We start from the raw sequence: 10,718 nt of genomic DNA, 5'->3' as shown, positions 1-10,718 counted from the left end.
CCCCAAGCATTCACTGTGGGAGGAAGGACTGGGGCACTGCCTCTTCTCCTGACCCCACTGCCACCTCACCCTGTAATGTTCGGTGCTGGAGCACGAGGGACAGCCAGACCCCCTGCCCCGGTGTCTCCGGTGCCCCTGGCAGCCCAAGGCTTGTTCCCAGTGTGCAGCCCAGCAGCGGGGCCAGCAGCAAGGGGCAGGGGGTCTGGCTGTCCCTCGTGGGGAGATGTACCCTCTCTGGCTTGGAAAGGTCTCGGTTAGTCTTCATCCAGTGATTGACAGGAGATTATTTATAAATATTTTGTGCTCTAAGTGATGAAATATTAAACTCCTCCAGCCCACATGGTAAAATATTGCTCTTCCCGGTGTTTATCTTTATTGCTGGTTATTACAAAACAGCCAAGCCCCCTGAAATATTCATGCCCAGCTGAGTCTGAGTACTGGAGGCAGACAGCAGCTCCTAACCCCGCTTGTCCCCTAACCCCATGGAAAATGGAAGGTGGGGGATCTTTGCTGTTGTTCTTCTGCTGCCAGAAATGCTGAAGCAGCAGCAGCCAGGATGCTTCCTGGTGGGATGTAGTTGCTACTGGGTGCCTCGTGCTGGGCTGGGAAGTGGGGTTTTGGCTGTGCTGGTCCCACTCTGCTCTCCCCCCAGCAAAGGCATCTGCTGCTGCCAGAGCCCCGCTCCATCATCCAGTGCTGGTGCTCCAACCTGGTGCTGCACGAGAGCCGAGGTTGGGGCTTTGTTGTGGATGTCCTGGGTTGTATCTCCACATCTGGCTTGTGCCCCAAAACCCGTGTTATGCCCACAGGACTGCTGGGAGTTGGGGCCAGTCAAGCTGCCGGCACAATATTAGAGGGGGTTGGAGGGGGGGGCGGGAATGCATGCAGTAAAGTGGGATGCTGGGCGGCCGAAGGGCTACCAGAAAAATTTGGGCAAACGGTGGAGTCCGTCGAGGTCTCGAAACCGTAACTGCAGCCCGAGCTGCTCCCCTAGAAGCTCTGCACTGCGAATTGGAGGGGGGCATTCGGGGAGCATCACCCAGGGTTTGGCGCTTGGGTGCCGGGCGTGGGCAGCGGGGCTGCAGTCGGGGCTGGGACCCCCGTGCTCGGCGGTGGCGGCTGGGGGCGCGGGGGCAGAGCGGCTCTCCGGAAGGTGTCTCGCTGCGTCCCCGTCCCCGCCCGCCCTGCCCGTGTCCCGACCGCTGCCCCGCGGGGTGCCGCTGCCCGGGGCCGGGCCGGGGCGGGGGCCGGGGGCGGAGCGGCTCCGCCGGGCTGGAGCTGGCGGAGTGTCAGAGGCGGCGGCGGGAGGCGGGCGGCAGCAGCAGCATCTCCGAAGAAGCAGCGGCATCGGCACCGGCTCCCGGCGCAGCCCCGCCGGGCCCAGGTAAGGGCTGCGGATCCCGCGTCTCCGCCGTACTCGTTGCCGTGGTCTCGGGCCGCCCGAGCGGCTGTGCCCGGAGAACGGGGCTCGGCCGCTCCGGGAGCCGTCGGGTCCGCGGCACCGCTGTCAGTGCCGGGAGTCGCGGGCCGGAGGGAGAACAGCGGAGGCGGGGGGCCGGCACCGTGCCGGGGGCCGCGGGTTCACCGGGAGCTTCGCCGCGAGCCCCGGAGAAGACGCCGAGGCCACCGGCCCGTCCGACTGCGGCTCCGGGTGCGCGGCGCCGGGTTGCGGAGGTGACAGCGCGGCAGATGCGGGGACAGCCCCCGCCTGCCCTTCGCTCGCTGCCCCGGGGACTGCCGGTCCCTGGGGTGCTTCGGGCCGGCTGGGTGCACGGCTAACCCCGCATCCTCCCCGAGCGCACGGGTGATGCGGCGGGGCAGGGGCACCCTGACGTTCTGCCGGCCGCTCTTCTTTGCGTCCTCCCCTTCTGCTCCCGCCGGCTGGAAGAGTGGCTGCGATGTACGGATCGACCTAAAGAGAGGAGGTTTTGGAGGCGCTTCCAGGTGTCACCCTGCTCCCGGCGTTGTGCACACGTGTGTGTGGCCACACGGCATGCGTGCGCTGCAACGTGCCGCTTTGTACACACGTGTGGACCTGTGCAGGGCATGGCCCGTTACCCGCATGCTGCAGGCATGAGCACACACGGTACCCCTGCATGGGTGTGCATGCAGAATGCATGGCCTTGTGTGCAAGCCCCCGCGCAGTGCTTGCCCATGCACCTTGCACGGGTGCGCACCTGCATGCACGGTGCTGAGCCCAGGGCAGGGTCCTGGCTGCAAAGCTTCGTGATCACAGCTGGATGTGCATCCCCTCCTGAAAGCAGGGCAGCAATCAGGGTCCTCCCTGCGTTTCTGCAGGTGTCAGGGTGCTCTGGGGAGCACGGGACCAACTGTGTGATGTAAACATCCCTGATTGCTGATGCTTTCAGGTAGAGGGAGGCTGCAAGCAGATGGGAGCTGGCAGAGCCTTCCCAATGCACCGTGGCCACTGGGACAGCTGTGGCTCTGCCCAGTCGGGTGCTTCGCACCCCAGATCTTCTCCAGTTATTCCCAGGGCCAGTTTCCCCAGAGCACTGCGTCAGCCCAGTGAGCGGCTCCAGGGATGGCTGCAGCCATCTTTGCCTCCCTAATGGAGCTGATGATTTCGGGAGCGCCCTTTGGGAGAGCTGAAGATGCCCTTCCTCTGATGGGTCCCACCTGGAGCCCCCCGTGAGCTGCGGCCACCTGGGGCTGGGGCTGTCAGGCTGAGGGGGTCCCCTCCTTTCACAGCCCCTGAAGCCCTGGCCCTGTGGGATTCCAGCAGCTGACTTTAAATGGGAAACAAATCCCTCTCATGGTGTGGGAAAAGACAACTCATTTCTGAGGGGACCTCATTTACTGCCAAAAAAAGGCCTGTCTGTTGCAAAAGCCTTTGATTCCCCAGCTCCTCCGTGGTTTGTGCAGAGGAAGCCAGCAAACCTGGCTCTTACTTCTACTGAAATCTCTGAATTTAGTGTACGAGGAAGGAAGGGGCGGTGGTGAGAGAACAGCCTCTAGAGCACTGCAGGATGGAGCTGGCACCCAGTGGGGAAGGGGCTCAGGGGCTGGACAGGGTGGGAGCATGGCTGTGCCCCTTGCGTTGGGATGGAGCAGCTGGCTCTGGCCGAGCAGATGGCACTGGGGTCAGGGGGCTCTGATCTGGTATCGAGTCTGCCTCAGTCCCTGCTCTGGGTGATGTCCCAGCCCCTGGGTGACATCCCTGGCTCTTTTCCCAATGCTTAACCAACCCAAAAAGCTATCCGCCACTAAGCTGCATTGCCTGGAACTGCTGCAGCACTGACTGCCTGCCTCTCCACACGTGCCAGCTCATCCCAGGGAGCTGGGCAGCCAGGGTGGCCCTGCATGTCTGTCCACATCTGTGTCACTTGCTACATCCTGCAGATCCTGGGTTGCTGCTGGAGCTGTCACATGTGCTCAGCTCTCACTGAGGGTATCCTTCCTGGGGGGGACACGGGCTGGTGGGGCACAAAACACCTGCATGCTGCCCTGGCTCAGCCACCTTGAGCATCTCCTCACAGCTCCCAGATGGACAGCCCCAGCTCATCCCATGACCAGCCGACCCAGTGCCTCTTCCCTTTGCTTTTCCAGGTGCTGAAGGCTCCAATAGGGCAGCAGACCCCCTGCCACCACCACGCTGCTCCGTCCTCGATGCCGGGGCCCTGGCTGCCCTCACCTTAACGGGCAGTGCTGGGTGACATGGGGCGTGTGGATCCCCAGCCAGCACCAGCACACCCCATGGCGGTCCCCATTGCCGCCTGGCTCTGGCTGATGCACCTGGCCTCCTGCCTGGCTGCTGGGCACGGCTCCAGCCACAGCAAGAAGGAGATCAGCACTGAAGGGGACCTGGTCATCGGGGGGCTCTTCCCCATCCATGAGAAAGGAGTGGGGAGCGAAGACTGTGGCAAAATCAATGAGCACCGGGGCATCCAGCGCCTCGAGGCCATGCTCTTTGCACTGGATGAGATAAACAAGGACCCAAGCATCCTGCCGGGGGTGAGACTGGGTGCCCACATCCTGGACACCTGCTCCAAGGACACCTATGCTCTCGAGCAGTCGCTCGACTTCGTCCGCGCATCCCTGACCAGAGTGGACGGCTCCGAGCACATCTGCCCCGATGGCTCCTATGCTGTCCATGATGACGTGCCCACAGCCATCACTGGTGTCATCGGGGGTTCCTACAGCGATGTTTCCATCCAGGTACCCCTTGCAAGATAAGAGCCTGGGCTGTGGGCAGAAGTGGCAGAGGGCATTTACCGGCTGTAGGGCTGCCAAACCTCAGCCCTCACCGGGGGGGAACCTCCTGGAGGTGGGGAGCACGGAGCCCATCCTCTCCCTCGGCCCTACTTCTTTGCTGGGCTGTGTGTCAGGGAGCTCAGCATCTGCTAAGGAAAGTAACCAGTCCAGGCTGCTTGGGGCTAGGTGGGTGCATGCCAGCCCTATGCCGTGGGATACTGTCCCATCCCCAGGATCAGCAGGGGGGCATTAGCCCCTTGGATGGAGCCATTTGTTTGCTGCTGTAGCCCCACTGGCCACAAACAGAGGGGTCAGCACCCACGCAAGGTGGCCATCCCTCCGTGGGGATGGTGCTTTATTCACTCTGGGTTCCACAGTCACCCGGAATACCCAGGACAATGTCAATGTGCAGATCCACATCCTTGGTGCAGTTTCCAGCCCGGCGCTGCACGTACTCCCGCCAGCAGGTCTGGATGGTGCGGGCGGCCTCCTGGCAGCGTTTGTACTCCGTCCGCATCACCCACGCCCGGACCTGAGCCTGCAGCAGGACAATGGCTCGCTCCAGCTTGATGTACTCTGCCAGCACCCACAGGCGCTGCTGCTCCCTCCGCTGGCTGCCCACACGTCGCCACCAGCCCTGGATGCGCCGTGCGCTGCTGGCCGCCACCAGCAGTGCCCTCCGCACCAGCTGTCCTCTCCACCACGCCTGGATGGCCATGGCCGCGGCCGTGTCGGGCTCCATCTGTGGGGACAGAGCACGGGTGGCCTCAGTGGGTTGGGATAGGATTTAGGGATTGGCTATTCCCAGGGAGCTCACATGCGTTTCCATGGGTCCCAGGTGCGTGGTTGGGTACAGAATGTCCACGGGGGGCAGCGACACCTCCTGATGTCAGAATGGCCTTGAAAACCCCACATGGTCCCGGGCCGCCCAGTGCGACAGTCACCAGACGGTGACAGCCCCACATCCCCCAGTGTCCCCACAGCATCACTGCCCTCTGGGACTTCTGTGCCATTAGGGTGATTTGCAGCTAAAAACATTTGTCCACGTTAATTAAGCTGCATCTCCTGCATAGGAAGCAGAGCTGCGTGCGGCCTGCGAGAGCCGTGTTTTCTAACAGCCTCATTAGCAGGGCTCTCTCCTTTTTGAAGATAACGAGGGGAAAGAGCAGCCACAGCAGTCAATTGCATTGCCTGGCCCACAGGGCTCAGTGGGACAGTGCTCACTGTGTCCCCCCAGCCCTGCGGGCACCAGTTTTGTCCTCGCGGATGAGCATCGCTCCGTTCGCCTGCGGTGGAGTATCGGTGTTTGCCATGAATCTATTTACTCCCAACCTTAATCTCAGAGGGGGGAGTATAAAATATTAATAAAAATAATAATGAAAAAAAAAAGAAAGGAGTGGAGGCTGCAAGGAGTAGGAACACACTGGGATTGCAGAGTGAGAAACCTCTGTGAATACATGATCCCAAGGCCCTGTGCCAGGCATCAAGGGCTGGATGTGGCCAGGTTTTCCAGTGCTAGAGCCCTTGGTGGTCATGGACATACAGGGACCTCCCCATCACCTCTTCCATCCTGCCCTCAGAAGGATGCCCAGGGAACATCATTACACCCTGGCTCTGGGACAACCACAGTTCCAACACAGGACTGAGGGCTTGGACGACCTGTGTCCATCAGATTGCAGGGCACTGGGTTCCCCCAGCCTCCAGATGGGGGTTGCCCGTTAGTCAGCCACCCACCGTGTCTAGGAGTGGATGCTCTCAGGGGATGCCTCTCATGGCGTCATGTCTGGCTGTGCTCACCTCTCCCCCCCATGCAGGTCGCCAACCTGCTGCGGCTCTTCCAGATCCCGCAGATCAGCTACGCCTCCACCAGTGCCAAACTCAGCGACAAGTCTCGCTATGACTACTTCGCCCGCACCGTCCCGCCTGACTTCTACCAAGCCAAAGCCATGTCGGAGATCCTCCGCTTTTTCAACTGGACCTACGTCTCCACGGTGGCCTCAGAGGGCGACTACGGCGAGACGGGCATTGAAGCTTTTGAGCAAGAAGCCCGCATGCGCAACATCTGCATCGCCACCTCGGAGAAGGTGGGACGCTCCATGAACAAGAAGACCTACGACGGCGTGGTGCGGGCGCTGCTGCAGAAGCCCAATGCCAAGGTGGTCGTGCTCTTCACACGCAGTGAGGACGCCCGGGAGCTGCTGGCAGCCGCCCACAGAGCCAATGTCTCCTTCGTATGGGTGGCCAGCGATGGGTGGGGAGCCCTGGAGAGCGTGGTGGCGGGGAGCGAGGCGGTGGCGGAGGGAGCCATCACCATCGAGCTGGCAGCATACCCCATCCAGGAGTTCGCCGCATACTTCCTCAACCTCCATCCCTACAATAACAGCCGAAATCCCTGGTTTCGGGAGTTTTGGGAGCAAAAGTTCAAGTGCAGCCTTCACATGCAGGACTGCAGCCGGCACTCCCTAAAGACGGGAAAGTTTGAGCCAGAGTCCAAGATCACCTTTGTGGTCAATGCGGTCTACGCCATGGCTCACTCGCTTCACAACATGCACCGAGCGCTGTGCCCCAACACCACCAAGCTCTGCGACTCCATGAAGCCTGTCAATGGCAAGAGGTTCTACAAGGACTTCATGCTCAATGTTAATTTTGATGGTGAGTCCAGAGGTGGAGACGGGGCTTGGCTGCACAGCCGAATGGGTGGAGGGGCAGGGAGGATCAAGGAGGTCACACTCTCACTCTAATGTTCCACCTCCTCCTTGAGGTTTCAGTCTCTCCTTGGAGACTTCAGCCACTTGCTCTGTGATTGATTTAGTCACCTCTCAGGGACTAAGCTGGAGGGAGAGCCTCAATCAGGAGCCCACAGCTCTGGGGTCAGTCAGAACCATCATCCCCTCTGGGCTGAGCCCTATGTACCACTCAGAGCCATGGAGGTTTGGGGGGCAGTGATACTGCACGGCTATGCAGACCCCCCTGCTTTGCCCTGCAGCATGGCTAGAGGCTGCCAACCATGGTGAGAGCATTATGCACCACTACTCTCACAATCCCAAATAATAATGCTGCATTCTAGGCATGAGGGGCAAGGGGACAGGTTGGAAATAGCCTCTTGGCCATGGTGGGCTGTGTCTCCTCGGTGCATCCCTGTGGGAGCGAGTGTGATCCCACACCATGGGCCAGCGGTCCAGGCAGTGACCATCTCCATTTCTCATCTCTCCAGCTCCATTCAGGCCAGCAGACACTGAGAGCGTTGTTCGATTTGACCGCTACGGTGACGGGATTGGGCGCTACAATATCTTCAACTATCACCACATGGATGGGCGGTACCGGTACCAGAAGGTGGGCTACTGGGCCGAGGGGCTCATCCTCAACACCAGCCTCATCCCCTGGGCAGAGGTATCCATCCCAGTGTCCCAGTGCAGTGATCCATGCAAGAAGAACGAGATCAAAAGCATGCAGCCGGGAGACATCTGCTGCTGGATCTGCATCCCCTGCCAGCCCTACGAGTACCTGCTGGATGAGTTCACCTGCATGGACTGTGGCTTGGGTTACTGGCCCAATGAGACCCTGAATGGCTGCTACGAGTTGCCCCAGGAGTACATCCGTTGGAAAGATGTCTGGGCCATCGGTCCCGTCACCATCTCTTGCTTGGGATTTATCTCCACTCTCTTTGTTTTTGGTGTCTTCATGAAGAACAATGACACTCCCATTGTGAAGGCCTCTGGACGGGAGCTCTGTTACATTCTCTTGACCGGGGTCCTCATGTGCTACAGCATGACCTTCATCTTCATTGCAAAGCCTTCCACCGAGGTGTGCACGCTCCGGCGCCTGGGGCTGGGCACATCTTTTGCTGTCTGCTATTCGGCCCTCTTGACCAAGACAAATCGCATCGCCAGGATCTTCAGCGGGGTGAAGGAGGGGGTCCAGCGCCCTCGCTTCATCAGCCCCACATCACAGGTGGTCATCTGCATGGCCCTCATCTCCTGCCAGCTGATCATCGTCATCATCTGGCTCCTGGTGGAGACCCCTGGTACAGGCAAGGAGACCGAGCCTGACAAGAGGTACATTGTCACCCTCAAGTGCAACAACCGTGACTCCAACATGCTCATTTCGCTCACCTACAACGTCCTCTTGATTGTCCTGTGCACGGTCTACGCCTTCAAGACACGGAAATGCCCTGAAAACTTCAATGAGGCCAAGTTCATTGGCTTTACCATGTACACGACCTGCATCATCTGGCTGGCCTTCCTGCCCATCTTTTACGTGACCTCCAGCGACTACCGAGTAAGAGCCTGAGTTCTGGGGATACCCATGGGGCCCAACCAGAGCAGCCCGCATGACCGGGGCAGCACAGGTCTGGGAGGGTCTGGGGAAGGGCTGATGAGGGCCCCATCCACGCTCTTGCCTGGGTGTGTGATGCTACCACACCCGTGACGCTCACCCCTCTGCCTCCAGGTGCAGACCACCACCATGTGCATCTCAGTGAGCCTCAGCGGCACGGTGGTCCTCGGCTGCCTCTTCACTCCCAAGCTCCACATCATCCTCTTCCAGCCACAGAAGAATGTGGCCAGCCACCGCGTGGGCACGGCACGCTTCAGCATGGCGGCCGCTGGCTCCAGCCAGTCCCACGGTGAGTGCAGCTGGGCTGGGGAGGGACAGGGGGACAGCTGGGAGGGGGACCTGCGGAGCAGGAGGTAGGGGTGCTGCAGCACCCAAGGGATCAGCTGCTGTATCCCAAGTCCTCCACCCAAGAGCTGCTCCTGGGGGTCCGTCACTGCACTGGGATACCCCAGGTGGGGGCTGCTGCTGGATCCCCCCTCTCATAATTGGTGCCTTTCCCCACCAGGCTCGGCCTCACAGTACGTGCCCACAGTGTGCAATGGCCGCGAGGCAGTAGACTCCACGATGTCGTCCTTGTGAAGGCTGGGGGGAGGCCATGCCCCAGCCCATCCCTTCACAGGGAGCAGCAGCCCCAGCGTAGGGGCTGGAGGAGCAGGAAGGTGGCCCTCAGCCCAGCCTCAGCATCACAGCACTCATCCCTCGTGCCCATCAGTGGTGCATAGCCCCATTCCCAGCTCCCTTGCACTGAGCTGCACTGTCCATCACGCTTTGCTAGCCCTGAGCCACGGCCCACCATACCCCTCCTCCACGCAGAGCACGCTGCCCTCACTCACCCCACTTTCTCTTCAATGTCACAACCCCCTCAGATGAGCCAGGCACCACACCAGCCTCCCCAGCACACCCGGACCCCCACACCTGTACCGGTGGCACTTTCTGTTTTCCTCTTCATTTTTACTCCTGGGTTTGCAGGCTCCCAGCCACGGCCCTGTCCCTGAGGAGCTCTGCATGCTCCCATCCCATGGTGGCAGAGGGACAGGGGCCTCCCCAGACACCTGCTCCATGCCTTGGGGCACTGCAGACCCCAGCAGCACCTGGAGAGGGCCTCAGAGGACTGTTGAGTGATGGGGCCCCAGGGGGCTGAGCCCTTTTTAAGAGTAGATTTTTTCTGTGCCCAAGATTCCTCTTTTTTTTTTTTTTTTTTTTTTTTTTGTAATTTATGTAAATAAAGTGTTCTTTTGTTGGTTGTGGTTTTTTTCTTTTTTCCTTTTCTTTTTTTTAAATGCATTCTGCCTTTCCCCAGGGCTGGCTGAGCCTCAGAAGGACCCCATGTGTGCCCAGGACAGAGGTGGGGGCCTGGCTGCACTTCTGTGTGCTTTCCTAGGCTCATGATGCCACTGTGCCTGATGCCGTGCGCTGCTCCTTGGTGAGCTGGATGCAGCCAGTAGAGGCCCTGCAAGAACTGACAATGAGCAGTAGCTGTGAGCACACTGCAGGGTCCTGTGCAGGATGCAAAACCCCAGGCACAAAAGGCACACAGGTGGCCCCCGGGTACTTACAACCTCCTGGGATGGGATTTGCCTCCCACCTTCCTTCCTGCATCAAAGGTTTGTGAAAACATGGGAATATGGCCAAGCACCACTGGTGACAGCGTGTGGCTCTGCGTGGCACCAGTCCTGTCACCATAGCAAGTATCTGTGGCCTGAGGAGGTGGTGATGCAGAGAACCCCGGGGAGCCTCTCCTGCCTCAAAAAGTGCAACTGAGCCATGCATAAAGCCCAGAGCGATGCACCCTGCCCAGCTCCTGGCTAATCAATCACAGCATGGTTGTGTCCTAAGGGACCTCCCAGCCCCCAGCCCCACTCCTGCCATGGTCTGATTGTCCCCCAGCTAGGGCTGCCCAGGGCCCCTCCATGTCCTGGGGCATTTCCAAGGTTGGCACCCACAGCTCTGCCAGCACCTCACAGCCCTCTGAGTGAAGAATTTAGCCCTAGCATCTCACCTAAATCTCCCCTTTCAGTTTAAAATCGTTACCCTTTGTCCTATCAGACCTTGTAAAAAGTCGCTCACCCCGACGTTCCAGGCGCACAACCCTCCTCCTCTCTGGGCACGAGCCGCAGGGTCCCCCAGCCCCGCCGGAGCGCAGCGGTGCGCGGTGCGCCGCCGAGCCGCCG

At 60.2% G+C, this 10,718-nt stretch overlaps 2 protein-coding genes across 5 annotated transcripts; one reads left to right on the top strand and one right to left on the bottom strand.

Annotated features, from left to right (window-relative positions):
* Positions 1–4,535: 4,535 nt before the first annotated feature.
* On the bottom strand, positions 4,536–10,686 carry IQCF6 (IQ motif containing F6). 4 transcript variants are annotated; one of them, XM_042823761.1, is made up of 3 exons: positions 10,615–10,679; positions 5,030–8,257; positions 4,536–4,954 (listed from the first exon to the last, which is right to left on the bottom strand). In XM_042823761.1, the coding sequence occupies exons 2-3, from the start codon at positions 5,039–5,041 to the stop codon at positions 4,568–4,570; spliced, it is 399 nt and encodes a 132-aa protein (XP_042679695.1). In that variant the 5' UTR covers positions 5,042–8,257; positions 10,615–10,679; the 3' UTR covers positions 4,536–4,567. The 4 variants fall into 4 exon arrangements, with proteins under 4 accessions (XP_042679695.1, XP_042679694.1, XP_042679696.1 ...); XM_042823760.1 differs by having other exon boundaries at positions 5,030–10,686; XM_042823762.1 differs by lacking the exon at positions 5,030–8,257 and having other exon boundaries at positions 8,648–10,686.
* On the top strand, positions 6,021–9,126 carry LOC122162985 (metabotropic glutamate receptor 2-like). Its single transcript, XM_042823795.1, has 4 exons — positions 6,021–6,864; positions 7,427–8,490; positions 8,662–8,842; positions 9,053–9,126. Exons 1-4 carry the CDS (start codon positions 6,021–6,023, stop codon positions 9,124–9,126), a joined length of 2,163 nt encoding a protein of 720 aa, XP_042679729.1.
* Positions 10,687–10,718: the final 32 nt, after the last annotated feature.

This window comes from Centrocercus urophasianus, unplaced genomic scaffold, assembly GCF_019232065.1.
Source record: "Centrocercus urophasianus isolate 14NV4802_14NV808 unplaced genomic scaffold, USGS_Curo_1.0 seq_22, whole genome shotgun sequence".
NCBI classification, from domain to species: domain Eukaryota; kingdom Metazoa; phylum Chordata; class Aves; order Galliformes; family Phasianidae; genus Centrocercus; species Centrocercus urophasianus.
Note: the sequence above shows the minus strand (reverse complement) of the source record. Positions and strands in the feature narration are given on the sequence as shown.